This window comes from Hemitrygon akajei, chromosome 6, assembly GCF_048418815.1.
Source record: "Hemitrygon akajei chromosome 6, sHemAka1.3, whole genome shotgun sequence".
In the NCBI taxonomy this organism is placed as follows: domain Eukaryota; kingdom Metazoa; phylum Chordata; class Chondrichthyes; order Myliobatiformes; family Dasyatidae; genus Hemitrygon; species Hemitrygon akajei.
In genome coordinates, this window is record NC_133129.1 from 98,122,887 (window position 1) to 98,144,223 (window position 21,337).

General features: G+C 44.6%; 1 protein-coding gene across 3 annotated transcripts in view; it reads right to left on the minus strand.

The window, feature by feature from the left end:
* Positions 1-21,337, minus strand: part of LOC140729337 (RPA-related protein RADX-like) — a 103,063-nt gene that overhangs the window by 39,381 nt on the left and 42,345 nt on the right. For all 3 annotated transcript variants that reach the window (XM_073048979.1, XM_073048980.1, XM_073048978.1), the window contains exons 7-9: positions 10,010-10,123; positions 7,644-7,817; positions 3,065-3,201 (exon numbers count right to left, since the gene is read on the minus strand). In XM_073048979.1, the coding sequence (XP_072905080.1) occupies positions 3,065-3,201; positions 7,644-7,817; positions 10,010-10,123 (425 nt within the window). The remainder of the gene's footprint in view (positions 1-3,064; positions 3,202-7,643; positions 7,818-10,009; positions 10,124-21,337) is intronic.

Here is a 21,337-nt window from a genome sequence, read left to right on the forward strand (position 1 = left end):
AAGATGAAAGAAGCATTTGAAAAGCGTTGCACACTTGAGTCATTTGCCAGGAAAGCTAAAAATGACCTTGACAGTGGTCTCATTGCTTCTTATATTTCCAAAATGATAGCAAAGTAAGACAAATTTCATTCTATTTATGGAAGATTAATAATACCTGCTGTTTCAAAAGTGCTCACCACTGTTCTCAAAATGGGTACCAGGTATTTTAAAATTAATTCCTTTGGTAATAACTTTGTAGCTCATCAACTTGACAGAATGACTATCAACAATGCACAGAGCTACAAAAAATAGAATTTAGGATACAACTGGATGAGTCAGCTGTGCAAGACAAGAGGGCATTGCTAATGGAATATGTATGGTTTAGCAAAAAGGGAAATGTTTATGAAAAGATTCTCTTTTGTAAAATATTAAAAACAAGTATCAATGGAGAATCAATGACAAGCTCAAAACGTATATTGAAGATAAAAGTATTGTGATTAGGAACATCATTTCTTGCGCAACAGATGGAGCGCCATATATGACAGGTCGCCATACTGGTTTAGATGAATTTATGAAAAAGAAATTCCAAGTCTGTTTGCAATCCATTGTGTAATTCATCATCAACATCTCGCAGCCAAAAACCTGGCCTTTGTAGAAGACTGCTCTTCATTGTATTTCTATCCTCCTACCTTGTTGAAAGAGGCTTCAGTGCAGAGAACCACATACTCACAAAAAACAGAAACCACTTGGACATTGTTACGCATGAGGACTTGAGGCTTTTGCCGTCACAACTTCACCCAGATATTTCAACACTTGCTAAAGACCATCAAGCTCAAGCATTACTTTGATATCGAAGCTGCAGTACAATGCACAGGTACTGAGCAAGCTGAGTTTAAAGGCAAATAAAAATTGAAAACAGAATCACTTTTCTCATGTTAACATATGTTAGACGTATTTTTACACTACGGAAAGTATACTGTGCCTAAGAGGGGTGTTGGTAAGTATGAGGGTACTTTGGGGGGCGTGGCTAAAAGAGGTGGGTAAACACCGATTTAGAGACACAGACGGTTTTTGGAATATGGGAGGAAACTGGAGCCTTTCTGTCCCAATGAGCCCACACCACCTGATTAACCCATTTGACCAATTACCCTATACGTCTTTGGAATATGGGAGCAAACTGGAGCACCCGCAGGAATCCTACAGGGTCGCAGGGAGAACCTATGAACTCTTTACAGACAGTGGCGGGAATTGAACCTGCATTGCTGGTTCTGGAATAGCGTTAAGCTAACTGCTATGCTACTGTTTTGCCCTATTTGTCACCGTGTGTGACAGGACCGCTCTGGATGTACTTTTATAAAAAACAGACACAGTGAAGTTTTATGACCAAAATACAGTTACTGCAACATGGCAGACAATGAATGCACAGGCAAATCCCTTAAAGAACAAAGTCATTGGGTCTCCAATGATGTTATTAAACAATAAAAATTAATCTGAACTCTAGTATGAATTATTTCTCTGGGGTCTTACACATGCTTAGGGAGCAGAGGACACCTGGGTTTAAAGTCTTGCCTGTTATCCTCTTCAGCTCGTCGGATGATTGCATTTGTTACATTAATGGCTAGAAGATCCATTTTATTGAATTAGAAAGTGATTAATCCTCCTACTACATTCCAATGGTTTTCCCAAACTATATCTTGTTTAAACTTAGAAAAAATCAGAAGTGTCACTTTTGGCCCTTTGGTTAAATTCGAAGAAACTTGGAGACCATTTATTCAACCCTTTCATATGATCTAACTTGACCTTTTCCAAATCCTTTTTATTAACCTTAAATATTTGGATAGAGGAGTGGAGTTATTGACATTATTGATATAATAGCTCATATGTAATATAATAGCTCAGCTTTGTTTAGTTTAGTTTAGTTTTTTTTGTTTTCTAATTTGGGGTTTTTTTCGACATGTTTTCATTTTCTTCTAGCATGTTTAATTACATTAAGAGTTTGGGAGGCTTAGTACATTTGTGTTATCGATAGCTTTTACTCGTATATACTGTTTACCAACAATGTAATCCCAATCTCTCTACTGCTATTGTTGTTATACTTAAGTATTTGAAAATTAATAAAAAGATTTAAAAAGAAAGAAAGTCTTGCCTGAAATATGGCACCTGTGGTAGTACAGCTTACTTCTCAGCACCAGATTACAGGCTAAAAAGGGTCTGAAGGGCAACTAACGTCGCCATCAGTCAGGGTCGATTATGAATGTTGCATCTTAGCTGTCTAGATATGCAAGTCAGGGCAGTACAATATAGAGAACAAGCTGTTGCCCCTGTAGCAAGCTCCCCCTCTCCACACATCTGATGAACCCAAAGGAATGGCAGAGGTCAATAAAGTTCAGCACCAGCAGTATCCCAGGAGTTGCCAGTCAGCGTTGAACTCAATGCAGGACTGCCTTAGGGACTCCATCTCTGGATTTTTCCCTCAGGGTTCACTCCCAAAGCCTTCCCCATGAGTAGATATAGCTGCAAGGCAGCGGAGGTTTGAGATCAGAGTTTTCCTTCCCCGAGATGAACTGCTGACTACAGCTGACGAGCCCTATCTGCCTGAAGCAATGGGTTTTAAGGCGCCAATAACCTGCCTTTGTTCCTAATCCTGTCAATAGAATTGGTTCCACTAGGCTTAGTAGCTAAGACATGTGAAGGCCAGGAGCTAGACGGTTGTCAGAGGCTCTTTGAGATGCACGCCATTGGGAGCACTTAATAGGTAGTTGGAGCCTGTTCCCATTACCACTCCTGGCTATAACAACCTTAAGGAACCAGAAGGGGAATTAGACGCTCAACATACAGACTCAAGGGGTGGAAAGAATTGCAACTTTAGAGCCTGGGAGAGGACGCTGTGCATTTCCTTCCTAATGATACCACTATACTTTTACTCTCACACACACACTCATATGTTGAGAGATAAATGCACACACTCACATAACTTTTCAAACATAAGGACACATTGAATGAGCTACCAGGATCTGTACTGATACTATTCACTGTCCCCAACACTAACTCCGGTGCCAAGGAGCCATTTGCCCAGCTTCGTTACCTCTCCATCTTCAGCGTTCAGTGGCTTGTACTTCACAGAGCTGATGTGCCCTTGGACAGTGACCCTCCTGTATTCTCTGTACTCCAGCTGATCCAGGAGCTGTTTCAGTTCTGACATGGTGGTCAAGGCTGATCCACCTGAGGAAAAAAATTCATGAACTTCCTGAGGTTGTTTGTAGCAGAGTACTTCACCCCCTGAAATTTCCTCAGTTGCGTACTGCAGGCAGAGCCGTTCCCTCGGTATAGCTGCCACAGACTACGTCAGATGAGAATTAATCCTTGCACTCTGTGAACGTGCTACACGTAGAGAAGTTGACACAGAGACAGCCAGACGGAATTGATTTATTCACAGAAGGAAGGGGAAGTAAGTTTATTTAATCGGCCATTCCAAACAGATGTTGAGTTCTGCCTGTGATCTAAATATGATTACTTGGTCTCCTGAGAGTACTTGGCAGATAAAAGATTGGTCAGGACAGAATCAGAATCAGGTTTAATATCACATATCACTGACATGTCATGAAATTTGTTGTTTTGCAGCAGCAGTACAGTGCAAATACATAAATACTATTAAGTTATGATAAGAAATATTTATGTGTATATATGTACATACACCCACAGATATATATAAACGCCGCTGGTGTTTACGGCACAATGAAGGTCCTTCATCTCTCTGAATAGAAGGATTCTTCATTAATGTTTCTATAACAATTTTTTTAACCAGTCAGGGTTGATAGCCCTGAGCTGAACCCTGAAGTGGAAGGACTGGTAGACCATTCTTTTCTGGCCTGTACTCTTTGATCGATTTGGCATACAGGTGACCCTTCCAAGAGCTAAAGCATAAGGTCCTGACCCTAGCTCTCCAGGGCATCGAGGCATGCAAGCCTCTAAACCCTACGTCAAGGTTGTGGTCCTCTTGGAGGGGAGGAGAAGAAGCTGTTCCTAAAATGTTGAGTGTGTGCCTTCAGGCTCCTGTACCTCTTCCTTGATGGTAGCAAAGAGAAGGGAGTTCTTTGAGGATATAACAAGCGCAGTGGATAGAGGGGAATAGATGAAAGTTATTTACCTAGATTTCCAGAAGGCATTCGATAAGGTGCCACGTAAAAGAGTTATCCATAAGGAGGAATAGAGTGGGGGTGATGTATTACAATGGACAGAGGGTTAGCTAACTAACAGAAAGCAGAGAGTTAGTATACATGGCTGTTACTCTGGTTGGCAATCAGTGGTGAGTAGCGTGCCACAGGGTCGGTGCTGGGCCCACAAATGTTCATGATATACATTAACAATCTGGAAGAGGAGACCGAGTGTAGTGTATCTAAGTTTGCTGATACTAAATTGAGTGGAAAAGCAAATTGTGCAGAAGATATGGAGAGTTAGATAGATAGATAGATAGATAGATACTTTATTCATCCCCATGGGGAAATTCAACTTTTTTCCAATGTCCCATACACTTGTTGTAGCAAAACTAATAACATACAATACTTAACTCAGTAAAAAATATGATATGCATCTAAATCACTATCTCAAAAAGCATTAATAATAGCTTTTAAAAAGTTCTTAAGTCCTGGCGGTAGAATTGTAAAGCCTAATGGCATTGGGGAGTATTGACCTCTTCATCCTGTCTGAGGAGCATTGCATCGATAGTAACCTGTCGCTGAAACTGCTTCTCTGTCTCTGGATGGTGCTATGTAGAGGATGTTCAGAGTTTTCCATAATTGACCGTAGCCTACTGTTACGTACATGTGACACGTGACAGTGGTACCCTTGTCACGTGACTGGGGTTGAAGTTATACTGGACATGAGGTAATGGTGGAGTGATGTCATTTTCCCGCCAGTAGAGGTCATGTGACAGGTTTTTTCTACAGGGTATAAAAGGAAGACCCACCCTGTCAGGTGGGGCAGTTCGTGGCTGGATTTGCCAAGATGACTTCATATCACTGTGTGATTTAATGTGATGACGCAGTTTAGTTAAAAATGAAGTTTTATATAATGCCTAAAGTTTAAAAGGTCAGAGCCAACGGTTTCTTTGCTAAGGGAGAGTGAAGTTTGGAAAATGGAGATCGAGAAAAATCGATTTTCGATGGATTGACTTCGACCTTGTGTGATCCTCATTCGGAAGGATTTCGTTTACTATTCTCATGATAGTCTCCGCTGGAAAAAGCGGGAGATTGAGAATATTGTGGAAGGAAGGTCAGTCACTTTAAGCTGTTATATTTAATAAAATTCGACGTGGGAGTTCGACGCTGGGAATCGAAGGACATCGACGTGGAAGAGAATTTACATCGCTTTAAAAAGTCTCTCCTTTTAAAAGTACCGTGAGCTTTTGAACTGTCGGCATATCGTTTTAAAATACTGCTTTCTTTCGGCATATCGCTTTAAAAAAACTGAGTTCTTTTCAATACTGCTTTAAAGACTGTTTGGGACTGCAACGCTATTAAGGACTGTTTGAGCAGCTGAGCTCGGATCATTGTTTGGGTTTGTTTACATTTGAAGGGGGTTTGTTATCAGTGTTTAATAAACGTGTTATTTGTTATAAAACCCTTCGTCTAACTCATCTATAATTATTGTTGCCTGAATACGTAACACTACTCAGCGCCCTTCGCTCAGCTACCGATGTTAAACTCTCCAGTACTTTGCCCACGACAGAGCCCGCCTTCCTTACCAGCTTATTAAGACGTGAGGCGTCCCTCTTCTTAATGCTTCCTCCCCAACACGCCACCACAAAGAAGAGGGCGCTCTCCACAATTGACCTATAGAACATCTTCAGCATCTCACTACAGACATAGATATAGATAAGATATCTAGATTTTGCAGAGAGATGTAGATAAGTTAAGTGAGCGGGCGAGGGTCTGGCAGATGGAGCACAATGTTGGTAAATGTGAGGTCATCCACTTTGGAAGGAAAAATCGAAGAACTGTGCAGAGGGACTTGGGAGTGCTTGTGCATGAATCACAAAAGGTTGGTTTGCAGATGCAGCAGGTTATCAAGAAGGCAAATGGGATGTTGGCCTTCATTGCTATTGGGATTGAATTTAAGAGCAGGGAGGTTATGCTGCAACTATACGGGGTACTGGTGAGGCTGCACCTGGAGTACTGTGTGCAGTTCTGGTCTCCATACTGGAGGAAGGATATACTGGCTTTGGAGATCGTGCAGAGGAGGTTCACCAGGTTGATTCCAGAGATCAGGGGGTTAGACTGTGAGGAGAGTCTCCTGGGACTGTACTCACTGGAATTCAGAAGGATTAGAGGAGATCTTATAGAAACATATAAAATTATGGAAGGGATAGATAAGATAGAGGCAGGAAAGTTGTTTCAACTGGTAGGTGAGACTAGAACTAGGGGACATAGCCTTAAAATTCAGGGGAGTAGATTTAGGACAGAGATGAGGAGGAACTGCTTTTCCCAGGGAGTGGTGAATCTGTGGAATTCTCTGCCAATGAAGCAGTGGAGGCTACCTCAGTTAATATGTTTAAGACAAGTTTGGATAGATTTTTGCATAGTAGGGGAATTAAGGGTTATGGGGAATAGGCAGGTAGGTGGAGATGAGTCCATGATCAGATCAGCCATGATCTTATTGAATGGCGGAGCAGGCTCGACAGGCCAGATGGTCTACTCCTGCTCCTATTTCTTATATTCTAAGGGGGCAAGTCCTAGATGCAGAGAAGTTATTCAAAACAATGACTTTCTCCATCCACCTGCCTGTCAGAATGGACTCCCTCAACTCTGCCCTTTGTGGTGCAGCATTCCCACAGAATAGTCCTGACAAAGTGGCACTCTCTCAGTGCCACCACTTCTAAAAATGTGGCACTCTCTCTGCATTGGCCTTCTGAAAATCTACTGGAGGAACTCAGTGAATTCAGCATTGTCCTTTGGGGACAGTTGAGGGGAATGGTCGATGTTTCAGATCAAAAGCCCACATCAGAGCTTCTGGAGCAACAGACTGTCTGCAGCAGGAACTCAGCAGAATGACCTGAAACGTCGACAGTTCCTCTCCCCCTACAGAAGCCGCTCGACCCTCTAAGTTCCATTAGCAGATTGTTGGCGTTCTGGATTCCAACATGTGCAGTCCGTTGTGTCTTAATAGAAAAAGAGCTCTCTCAGTACAATTCCTTTCAGCATTACAGTATCATTGAACACACTTCTACCCCAAAGCATGGTCTTCCTTCAGTCCTGGTGCCAGCAGTGTGAGGCCCCAGCAGTACTATTCTATCTAAGTGCCCCCTCAGTATTGTCCCTCCAGTACTCCAACTGTTCAGAGTTCCCTCAGTATAGTTCATATAGTACAAACCACCCTCATACTCTTGACTGTACTGCACCCTCCATCAGTACAAAGTTCTCTCAGTATGGTTCTCGACTATACAGCAATACCTTACTTTGATCCTTTCATCACCCTCAGCACTGCCCCTCTGATACTCTAGCGTGTCCTCAGTGCTCCCTGGGTATTGCCTAGACACTCTCTCTTTCTCTGACTGTACAGTGAGTTCTCACTACTGTTAGTCTGGATGCCATGCTCACAACCCTGCAATGTGACCACGGTAAGGGAGAATGCATGCACAACAGGAGTTATGAAAGAGTGTGGCTCACCAAGCACTTCTTGCCGATAATCCCGTTCGCTGCAGGGCAGGGGAGGAAAGGTGTAATACCCGCCGATTCGAGAGTGACTCAGCCTCTCCCTGTACTTATCCTTGGCAGTTTGTACCCACTGAATAAACTCCTTCACTTTGGGGTTCTTCACGTAAGGTTTTCCTTGATGGTAGCCTAAAGGAGAAATAGAAGGTTTAAAACAGCAGGCCGGAAAGATATTAATAAAAAGATTCTGCAAATGTTGGAAATCCAGAGCAACACACACACATTGTTACTGCAGGCGTGAATGATCTCTGCTTGCCTGGAGTATTATTCATAAACATTGACGCACATCCAGTAGCTCCCCCCAGTGGCTGCATTGAGAACGATACTGCCTAATCTGGTTCTCATTCCTCTACACTCCAGATTCACTGGGAGGTTGACTGCAAATTATTAGCTGAACCAGCCTGATAAAGAACATGGAGACGAATGGAAAACTGGGACAACAGACAAAGGAGCTGGTGGATCCAGAATTCCAGCATCCACAATTCCTCTTGTCTCCAGTTTGGAAAATGGACCCATCTCAAAGTTCAAAGTACATAAATGTCACCATGTACAATCCTGAAATTCATTTTCTTGCCAAGCATAGACAGTAAATCCAAGAAACATAATAGAATCAATGAAAGATCATACCCAACAGGACGGAGAAACAACCAAAATGGAAAGGACAACAAACTAATGAAAAGGACAGAACTAATAATAAATAAATAAGCAATAAGTATTGAGAACATGAGATGAAGAGTCCTTGAAAGTGAGTCCATGAGTTGTGGGAACAATTTAGTGATAGAATAAGTGAAGTTGATTGTATATCCCCATTGGTTCAAAAGCCAGATGGTTGAGAGGTAGTAGTTGTTTCTGAACTTGGAATGGATCCTGAAACTCCTGTACCTTCCTGATGGTCTAGGAGGTGGTGGGGTCCTTGACGATTGATTCTACTTTCCTGTGACAGCGCTCAGTGTAGCTGTGCTCAATGGTGGGGAGGGCTTTACCCATGATGGACTGAGCCATATCCACTAAACCTGTAAAATTTATTCTGCAGCAGCAGCACAGTGCTAAGACATTGGGTTACTATAAATTACTTAATTAAATAAATAGTTAAAAGATAACTAGGCAGTTTTCATCGGTTCATGGACTATTTAGAAGTTTAATATTGGAGGGGAAGAAGCTATTTCTGAATCCTTAAGTGTGGGTCTTCAGGCACCTGTATCACCTCCCTGATGGTCGACTGACAAGGTAGGGATGGGATGCTGGGTGAAGTGATGGTGACACAGGAAAAGGAGAAAGTCATTCCGTCACTTGAACTTGATCCAGTATTTAGTTTGCCCAATTCATCTACCTAACCCATATTCCTCACCCTTTAAAAATCTGTCAGTTATTTGGCTTTTTATATTTTTATGTACAATACTTTTCTTCTGCTAGAACCAACCAGTACCATTACCACTGACTGGGTCAGGTAGGCATTCTTTAAACACTCATGTTGTACACCCCCACCCCTCCTGACCCGGTACAACTCATGTTCTCAGTATTATTTATTTACTTATTATAATTATTTTTGGATTTGCATAGTTTGTCTTGTTTGCACATTGATCGCTTGTCAGTCTTTGTTCAAAGTTAATTTTATTATCTAAGTACATATTTGTTACCATATATAACACTGAGATTCATTTTTCTGTGGGCGTAATCAGCAAATCTATTGAACAGTAACTATAACAGGATCAATGAAAGATCAACCAGAGTACAAACTGTGCAAGTGCAAATGTAAATAAATATCAATAAATAACAAGAACATGAGATAATCAGATAAAGAGTCCTTAAAGTGAGTTGGTTGTGGGAACATTTCAATGATGGTGCAAGAGAGTGTAGTTATCGTCCTTTATTCATAAGCCTGATGGTTGGGGGTAGTACTGACCTTGAACTTGGTGGTATGAGGCTCTTGTACCTTTTACCCAATGGCAGCAGGAAGAAGAGAGCACATCCTGGGCGGTGGGGATCTCTGATGGGGATGCTGCTTTCCTATGACATGTAGACGTTCTCTGTGGCTGGAAGGGCTGGGCTGAATCCCCTTCCTTTTGTAGGACTTTCCATTCAAAGGCATTGGTGTTTTCATACTAGGGCATGCAGCAGCCAGTCAATACGCTGTCCACTATACATCTATAGAAATTTATCATTGATTCTTCTGTATTTCTTTGGTCTACTGTGAACATCTGCTAGAAAATGAATCTCAGGGTTGTAAATGGCGACACATACGTACTTTAATAATAAATTTACTTTGAACTTTGATCTAGTTGCTGCCCCACCACACATATCTACTAGTTCCATATACATACCGTTTACATACACCTGAGTGTACTCGGTGGTGAGGAGGTAAGGGAATGTTGTCGGTCCATTGGGATCGGTCACTTTGCTTTCCACCCTGACATTGGTACACACAAGAAAGGTCACTTAAATGAAAAAGAAAGGAACACTTGAGAGGTATTTCTCTACATTTTAGTTTAATCACTATCTCAGTCTTAACTGGCTATAAACTTGAGAACATACATGTTGGCTGGTTTGGGACCAACAGCAGGTCAGAGATATTTAGCGAAAAGCTGGTCCTGTCTCTTTAAGAATGTGCGCAACCATTCCATGAAGGGTTAGCATTGAGAGAAAGCAAATCCCAGTAATTTTGCAACCACCTGCAATGCGTGGAATCAGCTGGAAAAAATCTCTAATGACCATGACTTCCAGTCACCTAGGACCGCCTAAACCTATTTGCAAACTGGCTCTGCATTTTTCATGTATGTCAGGCAAGGAGCATGTTTTCTGGTCCTGATGACAAGTCTTCATGCCAAGTGGTGTGTAGTGAGATGAGCTGTTATCCACATTCAACCACCCTTAAACTACATGATTTACATAGAACATGGAACAATCAGCTCACAATGTTGTGTTGATCTTTTAACCTATTCTAAGATCAATGTAGTCCTTCCTTCCCACTTAGATATCCATTTTTCTCTCACCCATGTGCCGATCTACGAGTCTCTTAATGTTCCTAACGTATCTGCCTCTACCACTAACCCTGGCAGTGCATTCCTGGGTCTGCACAGTAGCGTAGTGGTTAGCACAACACTTTATAGTACAGCTGATCCGGGTTCAATTCTGATGTTTGTACGTACTCTCTGTGACACATGGATTTCCTCCGGGTGCTCTGGTTTCCTTCCACAGTCCAAAGGTGTACCAGTTGGTAGGTTAATTAGTTATTGTAAATTGTCCCATGGTTAGGCTAGGGTCAAATCGGGGGTTGCTGGGTGGCATGGCTGGAAGGGCCTATTCCGTGTTGTATCTCAATAAAAAAAATTGAAAAAATTTTTACATCCCTGTGTAAAAAAAACGTAACCTCTGACACCCCACATATACGTTTCTCCATTTTGCTGGGATATCTAAGAGGATTATTGAGGACATTGTTGGAGATCCAGATTCACACATGAACTGGACTGAAGTGGGTCTTGTTGGAGGGACAGTACTGGCAGGGGGCCCACTGTTGGGAGGGCTGTACAGAATGGGCACAGTATTGCTGTAGAGGACGGTAACGAGACAGTGTCACACTACTGAGAGAACAATGTACTGCTGGAGGAGCAATACTGACTCAGTAATAATAATGGTTTAACTCTACATTTTAAAAGTGTCTGAATTTAATTACCCAGCTGCTGTTGTAGGATTTCAACTTCTGTGTCTTTGTTCAGTGCTCAAGGGATGGCACAGTAACACAACAGTTAATACAACACTTTACAGCACCAGGGATCACCAATTAGGGCCCCATTCCCGCTGCTGTCTGTAAGGAGTTTGTACATTCTGCCTGTGTCCACATGGCTTTCCTCCCACATTCCAAGGACATACAGGTTAGGGTTAGTAAGTTGCGGGAATGCTACGTTGTCGCCAGAAACTTGGAGACACTTGCAGGCTGCCTCCAGCACAATCCTCAGACTGTGTTGGTCTTTGAAGTAAACCACACATTTCACTGTCTATTTCAACGTACATGTGCCAAATAAAGAAAGCAGATCTTTAAGAACACTAGTCCAGAAACATAACCGCTCTCATAACCATTCCCACAGTTCACAGTCTGTCATGTATGAAACAGTCCTTTGGCTGAGTTACGAGTTTGTAACTAACTGCTGAAGCTAGAGCAGGTTTAACTCTGCAGTTTTACGGTAAAGACTCTGATAGTGTGCTAACCTGAGACCCCTGAGTCGTAAACCCATGCCTTAGCTCAAAAACAAGGGGTGGTTTTGCAAAGCTTTAGATAATAGCAGATAACAAAAATATTCATCACAACCTTGCTGTGATTTGAAGGCATGCGTGCCTCAATGACCTAGAGAGCAATGTTGGCTGGAGTCGGGGCTTTATGCTTTGGCTCTTAGTAGGGTCACCCATACCAAACAGGTCAAAGGGTAGAGGACAGACTAAGAGTGGTGCACCGGTCCTCCAGGTTCAGAAGTTCAGCTCAGGGCTAACAATCCTGACTGTTGTTACTGAAAATTGTTGCGAAAACAGCAATGAAGCATCCTCCTACATCTGAGTGTGATGGGATTCCCAAGTCTCCATCTGGGATTTGCATGAGTGACAGTAGTGGGAACCAAGAGGAAGCTACTAACATGACGAAGGAAGCCCTGAACACCACCAGAGATAGAGGATCTTCATTGCTGCCCGAAACACCAGCAGCGTAACAGTTCAAACCTTCACCTTATGACCTACTCTAAGATCAATCTACCCCTTCCCTCCCACATAGCCTTCTGTTCTTTTCTTTCATCCATGTGCCTATCCAAGAGGTTCTTAAATGCCCCTAATGTATCTGCCTCATCAGTACCCCGGCAGTGCTTTCAACACACCCACCACTCCCTGTGTAAAAAAACTTACCCCTGACATTCCACTATATTTCCACCAATCACTTTAACACTGTGCCCCAGGTACCAGACAATAAGAAGATTCAAAAACACTACTTGAAGCACTTGACAGGTCGGGCAGTATTGGAGGGGGCAGGCGGCGGAGACAGAGTTGACTTTTTCAGGTCAGAGAACCTTCATCAGAACTGGGAAATGGAGGGCACAGTGTGAGGGAAGGGTTAGATTGATCTTAGAGTAGGTTAAAAGGTCAACACAACATTGTGCGCCAAAGGGCCTGTATTGTGCTGCGCTGTTCTTTGCTCCTGAACTGGGAAGCTGAAATGAAGAATGCAGGAACCGGAGTAAAAGGCAAAACCTTCCCACCATTTAATATGACCTTGGCTGAGGCAGAGGAATAGATTTAAACTTAAGTCTTTGGGTGGATGCAAATGATCTCATGACTAGTTTTTGAAGAACCAATTTGTTAGCCTTACATCAGTATTTGAGTAAATGCAGGGACCTGTAATAATCTCTCTCTTATGTTTTTCTTCTCTTTTCAAGGTGGTGGTGGTTCTGTTGTGATCTACAGTTCTTTGTAAGTGGTGGGTTTTCAGACCAATTGTCCAGATAAGTGCTTTGCTATCTCCAGGAATGGACTGAAAGATGTGCACCCTTGGGGCTGAGAGGGTGGAAGTCAGGGAGCGGTCCTACCAACTGGATCGTCGTGGGAGACTGAAACATTAAAACTGGAACACCGGGGCAGTAGGTGTGTGCTTGCTGATTGGCAGCTGTCTTCGGAAGAAGGCCCCTGTACTCAAGTGATCACTATCTTTCTCTCTCTTTCGATGGAGAGCCTGAAGGACCCCGAGATGGGTGGAGGCTTGGAGAAGCAATGCGGAAGTTTGTAACATCGGAGCAGCAAGTTGCTGGTCTCTGCTCTCGTTGTTGCAGGAGCAATCTCTCTCTCTCCCTCACTGGACACAGGGCCCCTGTCTGAGATACCAAACTGCTGGTATGTGGACTGTAGTTTTGATGGATTCTGGATCAAGGATTCTGCTGTTGCTTGCATGGTAGGAGGGTGGTGTGAGGTTGGTGCTTCTTGCTGGCACGGATGGGGTTGATGGTTTTGCTAGTGCTTGTGCAAAGAGAGGGGGCGGGGGGGGGCTTCGGAGCTTTGATGTTTCTAACGTTCCATGTGGTTTCTTTGTTTCATGGATGTCTGTGAAGAGGACAAATTTCAGATTGTATACTGTATACATTCTCTGATATTAAATGTACCTTTGAATATTTAGTATCTAGAGACTTAAAAAGTAATAGTGATTGAGCATTGTTCACAGAGATTTAGGGAAACCCTACTTGTCTGGTCTGCTGGACTTCTTTGAGTATGTACCTAGCCCAGTTGATGAGAGATAAGCAGTGAATGTGGCATATTGGCATTTTCAGGCGGCTTTTGATAAGGTCCCACACAGATGGTTGTGAATAAGGTTAGACATACAGAGTTGAGGGCAACACACAACTGTGGATTGAGAGTTGGCTAACAGATAGGAAAGACAAATAAAATAAACAGGTCAGGTTTGAAGGGTAACAGGATACTGTAAATATAAAAACTTATGCTGAATTACTTCTCTTAGCAGGCCAAGGTAATAGTTTTAAGTTTGCTGGCGACAGAAGAAAGTGGTAGTCCTAATGAAAAAATAAATGAAGATCACAAACTAACTAACTAAGTATGCAACAAGGTAGATGGAGTATAATGTAGAAAAGTGTGAAGATTGAAAGTTTATGTATAAAATGCTATAGGATTCTCTTTAATCCTTCTTGCCAAGGACAACTGGGGGCCCCTTTTAGCCTTTCTAATTCTTCTTTTCTTATACCATTCCATCATGGCTGATTTAGTTTCTCTCTCAACCCCATTCTCCTGCCTTCTCCCTGTAACCTTTGACACCTTTACTAATCAAGAGCTTAACAACTCTGCTTTAAATACAGCCAATGACTTGGCCTCCACCGCTGTCCATGGCAATAAATTCCAGATTCACCATTCCCTGGCTAAAGAAATTTCTCCTAATCTCTGTTATGAAGGGAGATACTTTGCTTGAGGCTGTCCCTAAACTGGTCTGGTCCTAAACTCTCTCACTATTGGAAACATCCTCTCCACGTCCACGTCCACTTTATAATCAGGAGGTTTCAATGAGATCCCCCTCATTCTTCCAAACTCCAGTGAGTAGATGCCCAGAGCCATTGAATGCTCCTCATACATTAACCCTTTTATTCCTGGGTTAATTGTCATTGAATTGAATGAATTGACTTCATTTCTTACATTCTTTACATGTATGAGTAAAAATCTTTACGTTACATCTAAATGTGTAATGTGCAATCATAGTAATTTATAATAAATTGAACAGTCAATGTGACATAGAAACACACTCAAATCCGCGTGAGTTAATCAGTCTGATGGCCTGGTGGAAGAAGTTGTCCTGGAGCCTGTTGGTCCTGGCTTTTATGCTGCGGTACTGTTTCCCAGATAGCAGTAGCTGGAATAGATTGTGGCTGGGGTGACTCGGGTCCCCAGTGATCCTTCTGGCCCTTTTTTCATATCTTTCTTTGTAAATGTCCTGAATCCTGTGAAGTTCAGAACTATAGATGCTTTGGGCAGCCCGCACTGTCTCCAGAATCCGGCGATTAAGGGAGGTACAGTTTCAATACCAGGCAGTGATGCAGCCAGTCAGGATGCTCTCAATTATGCCACTGTAGAAAGTTCTTAAGGTTTGGGGGCCACTCCAAACTTCAACTGTCTGAGGTGAAAGAGGCTCTGTTGTGCCTTTTTCACCACACAGCTGGTGTGTACAGACCACGTGAGGTCCTCGGTGATGTGGATGCTGAGGAACTTAAAGCTGTTTACTCTCTCAACCCCAGATCCATTGATGTCAATAGGTGTTAGCCTGTCTCCATTCCTTCCCAGCTTCTTTGTTTTTGTGACACTGAGGGAGAGGTTGTTTTCTTGACACCACTGTGTCAGAGAGATTACTTCTTCCCTGCAGGCCACCTCGTTATTGTTTGAGATTAAACTGGATGTCGGCAAATTTAATTAGCAGATTAGAGCTGTGGGTGGTGACATAGTCATAGGTATACAGGGAGTAAAGGAGGGGATTTAGTACACAGCCCTGAAGGGCTCCTGTGTTGAGAGTCAGAGGGGTGGAGGTGAGGGAGCCCACTCTTACCACCTGCCAGCGATCTGACAGTAAGTCCAGAATCCAGCTGCACAAGGCCGAGGTCTCTGAGCTTCCTGTCGAGCCTGGATGGAATTATGGTGTTGAACGCTGAACTGTAATCCAAGAACAGCATTCTCACACAACATCTTTCTCTCCAGATGTGTAAGGACGGTATGTACAGCAGTGGCTATTGCATTGTCTGTCGATCGGTTGTGGTGGTAGGCAAATTGTAGGGGGTGCAGTTTGGGTGGTAGCATACTGCAGATGTAGTCCTTGACCAGCCACTCAAAGCATTTGTTTATTATTGGTGAGTGCGACAGGATGCCATTCGTTTAGATTGGTCTTTTTTGATACAGGGACAATTTGAAGCAGGAGGGCACTCTACACTGAGAGCGGGAGAGATTAAAAATATCTGTAAACACACCTGCCAGCTGTGCTGTGCACATCCTGAGTACTCGCCCTGGGGTGTCGTCCAGTCCTGCAGCTTTGTGACTGCCGTTGGAAACACCTGCATACTTCAGCCTCAGAGGTGGCCAGGTTGCGGGTTGTAGCGGTGGCTTTCCTTGGAGGCTCAGAGTTAGCAACATCGAACTGAGCGTAAAAGTGATTGAGTTCATCTAGGAGAGAGGGCGCAACGTTGGCAGCACCACTATGTTTAGCTTTGAAGTTTGCGATGGTATGCAACCTTCACCATAAGTCACGTTTGCTATTTGTTGTGAATCTTGACTCAATCTTGTCCCTGCATTGTTGTTTCACAGCCTTGATAGTTTTGCGCAGATTGTAGCTGCTTTTCTTGAGCTCTTGCTGATTGCCGGCAGCGTAAGCTGTGTGTCACACAGTAAGTGCTGCTCGCATGGAACTACTGATCCAGAGTTTCAGGTTCAGGAAGACCCTGACTGACTTCTGGGGGACAACATTGTTGATGCACTTCTGGATGAAGCACGTCACTCCATCTGTGAACTCAGAGACATCCTCATCATGGAAGACATTCCAGTCAATGTCATCCAAGCAGTCCCGCAGCATGGAGACCGATTGGTCGGACCAACAGTGGACGGTTTTAACTATGGCTGTCTCTTGTTTTAGCTTCTACCCATACATCGACAAAAGCAGGATTGAAGAGTGATCTGATTTTCCAAAGGCTCGGCAAAGGAGAGCTTTGTAAGCTCCTCTGGACTCTTTCCAATGCCAGTAGATCCTTCCTGAGATATGAGACTCAAAATTGCTCTGACCAATGCCTTAAAAAGCCTCAGCATAACTTTCTTGCTTTTATATTTTAGTCCTCTGGAAATGAATGCTAACATTTAGGGGGCAAAAGTTTAGGGGTAACACGAGGGGGAATTTCTTTACTCAGAGAGAGGTAGCTGTGTGGAACGAACTTCCAGTAGAAGTGGTAGAGGCAGGCTCGATATTGTCATTTAAAGTAAAATTGGATAGCTATATGGACAGGAAAGGAATGGAGGGTTATGGGCTGAGTGCAGGTAGGTGGGACTAGGTGAGAGTAAGCGTTCAGCACGGACTAGAAGGGCTGAGATGGCCTGTTTCCGTGCTGTAATTGTTATTTGGTTATATTTAACTTGCTTTCCCTAATATCAACTCAACCTGCAAGTTAATACAGTTAAGACTATAAGACCATGATATAGGAGCATCGACTATTTCTTCATGGCCGATCCATTTCCCTCTCAGCCCCAACCTCCTGCCTTTTCTATGTAACCTTTAATTTCCCGACTAATCAATAATCTATCAAGTTCTGCCTTAGGTATACAGTCGGCCCTCCTTATCCGTGGGGGATTGGTTCTGGGACCCCCCGCAGATACCAAAAAATGCGGATGCTCAAGTCAGTGAACTTTAGGACCCGGTGGAACTCCGGAGCTTATTTAACCTGTCTCAGTGCGGTGGACTTTAGGACCTGGTAGAGCTCAGGACCAGCTGCCCACAGTGTTTCTGTTCTGGAAAACGATCACGATTGGAAATAAAGTGGAAATAATAAAGCGATCAGAAAGAGGTGAAATGCCATCGGCCACTGGAAAAGCGGTAGACTACTGTCAGTCAACGATCAGAACAATTTTAAAGGATAAAGTGAGAATAATGGAGCATGTGAAGGCCCTGCCCCGATGAAAGCTACAATTATTACTGTAACGCTCAGCTATATTGGCTTGTACGCACCTAGGGGAGATCCCATCCCCCGTCTCCCGGTTGCGTTGGTTGCTGTGCAATGCCACCTGATACGGCCTCAAACATCAATCATCAGCCAGCACACAATGTACATTTTACGAATTACATTTTATAAATCGTACTAGAACAAGGTAATTAATAGCGATACAATATATATGAAAGAAAAGAAAGAAAAGGCACCAAAACTTATCAGAGTTCAGTCAATTCATGCACAACTGTTGGAGCTCAACTATCGAAGTCTTCGGTCCACTATTCAATCTTCTCCAACCTCCTCGACCTGCCGCCTGGGACCAACCTCGGTGGTCGACCAGAGCGCATCCAGCACGTCCTCCTTTCTCGCGATCTCCCCCCAAAAGCCCGCACAACACTAGCTTACAAACCCACAAGAAAGAATAACATCTATCCCAATTGGTTAACAAATGAATACAATTCTCGTTATCAGTATTTATAACCCAAACAAATTGCGAGAGAAAGCACTCTCTCACCAGTTACATAACAAAGAAGCATTCTTACTTTTAAAATAAAAAAGCATTTTGATTAACATTCGCAGTAACATAAAGAAGAAACTCCTTACACTCTCCCCCCACTAACAAAAGTCATGCCCTCATGACGTTAACAGAGTTCCCCAATGCTCCTTGCGAGACACAAAACCCAACCCAGGTGCATAAAGCAGTGACATAACTTCTCGGGGCGGTAGAGATCACACTCGGTTCTCCCAGCGCTGCATAGGCTAACTGCTCCGGGGGGCGGGGGTGCCTACTTCTCTGAGACCTCCGTACCTCCTCGGCCGACGCTTCCGGCTCAGACACCACTGGGGACACCCTGGGTCTACCTGTCGGACCCTCACCCTCTCCCTCACTGGGATCCCTCATCACCTCAGAGCCCTCTGGTGTCTGGGTTCCACCCTCTCTCCCCCCAATGCCGGCTGTATCTCAGTCTGCCACTCAACACCCTCCCTCCTCCCACCTAACTCAGCCGGGGAAGGGCCAGGATCTTCTTCTTCCGGTACTGGGGAATTAGCGAACAGAAACAGGTGCCACACATCCGAATCGTCGTCTTCCGAAGCAGTATCCCTTTCCAGAGTGAGGACCGGTCCCGTTTCTTCCACAGCGGGCTCTTCCCTCGCAGAGTCCTCGTACTAGGCGTAACCTCCCACTCAGACTCTTGATCCACCTGCACTTCTTGACCTAGGGGCAACAGGTGGTTCCAATGGAGCACCTTGACAGACCCCTTCCCATCCTCTGGTCTCACCCAGTAAACAGGTAGATTTGGCATCTGGTTCTCTACCACATAGGGGGTGGCCGCCCAGCGATCCGCCAACTTGTGCTTACCAGGCAGTCCTAAATTCCGTATAAGGACCCGGTCTCCCGGCAATAGTTGAGTGAATTTCACTTTCTGATCATACCTCCTCTTATTCCTCTGATACTGCTTGGTGGCCGCCGCCTCAGCCAACTCATATGCCCTTTTCAACTCTCTCCTCATATCGGACACATACTTCAGATATGGCTTCGAAGGTAATTCACCTGCCTCAGTCCCAAAACAAGTCAATGGGCAACCTCGCTTCCCGCCCAAACATTAGATAATAAGGTGAGTACCCTGTAGTGTCATTGTGAGTACAATTGTAACAGTGAACCAATGCCAAATGTGCTGACTCCTTACTTTTCTGACCAATCTCCAGAGACCTGAGCGTATCCAACAGGGTCCGGTTAAACCTCTCGGGCTGAGGATCACCCTGTGGGTGATAGGGTGTGATCCTGGATTTCTCAACCCCAATCATACCCAGTAATTCATGGATAAGCCGGCCCTCGAAGTCCCGTCCCTGATCACTATGGATCCGCCTGGGAAGGCCATAATGAACAAAGTACTTCTCCCATAACACCTTCGCCACTGTAGTCACTTTCTGGTCCTTAGTGGGAAATGCCTGAGCATATCGAGTGTAGTGATCCATGATGACTAAGACATTCGTGGTGTTGCTGGTGTCTGGCTCAAAAGACCAGAAATCCATACACACCAGGTCCAAGGGTCCCACACTCTGCAAGTGTGACAAAGGAGCCGCCTGCGCAGGCAGGGTCTTCCTCCTGATGCAGCGACTACACTTCTTAAAGTATTCTTCAACCTTCCCCCTCATCTGGGGCCAGTAAAACTGGTCCTTGAGTAATCCATAGGTCTTTTCCACCCCCAAGTACCCAGAATCATCATGCAGTGCCTGGAGCACAGTCTTCCGATATTTCTCAGGCATGACCAGCTACCAATGCCGGGGGTGGTCTGGGGGCGACGTGACCCGGTTCTTCAACTTTAATCGAGGCCACTCCTTCAGTAGTAAGGGCACGGAGGCATGCTTCGCCTTCTCCACCTGGGCCATTTCCCCCTTTCTGACTGCGTACCAGATAGTGCCAATGCTCGGGTCGTCACACTGTGCCGCCCCCACTTCTTGGGGGCTCACCTCCAGCAGCTGACTGTTCCTCAGAGCAGTCAAATCACAGTACACAGTGGTTAGAGCGTCTTTATCAGCCCCCAATTGATCTACTGCCCGATCCGGCCCCATCGGGACTCCTGCTTCAGCGTCGCTCGCAAAGTGACACATGGCTTTCACTCCCGGGGCAGGGACACTCTCCCACTCCTCATCCGTGCCTGACCCTTCATGCGCCCGACGAGATAAAGCATCTGCATTGATGTTCCGACTTCCCGGCCAGTAGTTCAGGCTGAACTCATAGACAGACAAGGCCGCCAACCACTGATGCCCAGTAGCGTACAGTTTTGCCGAGGTCAGAATATAAGTGAGAGGATTGTCATCCGTTCTCACCTCAAACTTGGCCCCATATAGATAGTCGCTCAACTTGTCCACCACCGCCCATTTCAGCGCCAGGAACTCCAACTTGTGAGTGGGATAGTTTCTCTCAGATGGCAACAAACTTCGGCTGACAAATGCCACCGGCCTCAATGCTTTGCCATGCTCCTGGTACAGGACAGCCCCGAGACCCTCTTGGCTGGCATCAGTGTGCAGCACATACGGCTTCTGGGGATCGGCAAAAGCCAACACCAGGGCCTGTGTCAGCGCCCTCTTCGGAGATTGGAACGCCTCTTCACATTGATCATCCCATCTCGATCCAAAAGGCTCTGCCGGGTTCCAGTATCCTCCTGCTTCCTGCTCTCGGTCCCCCTTCCTTTTCTTCCCCACAGGTGGATAGCCACACAATAGCTGGTTCAACAGGTGACTCATTTTAGCGTATCCTTTCATGAATCGCCGGTAATACCCACAGAACCCCAAAAGCGAGTGTAGGGCGCTCACCTTCTGGGGTCTCAGCCAGGTGGTCACTGCGTCTATCTTAGCCGGATCAGTAGCTACTCCTTCTTGTGAAATTATGTGGCCAACATAGCCGAATGACGACTTACAGAACTGGCATTTGTCCAGGGAAAGTTT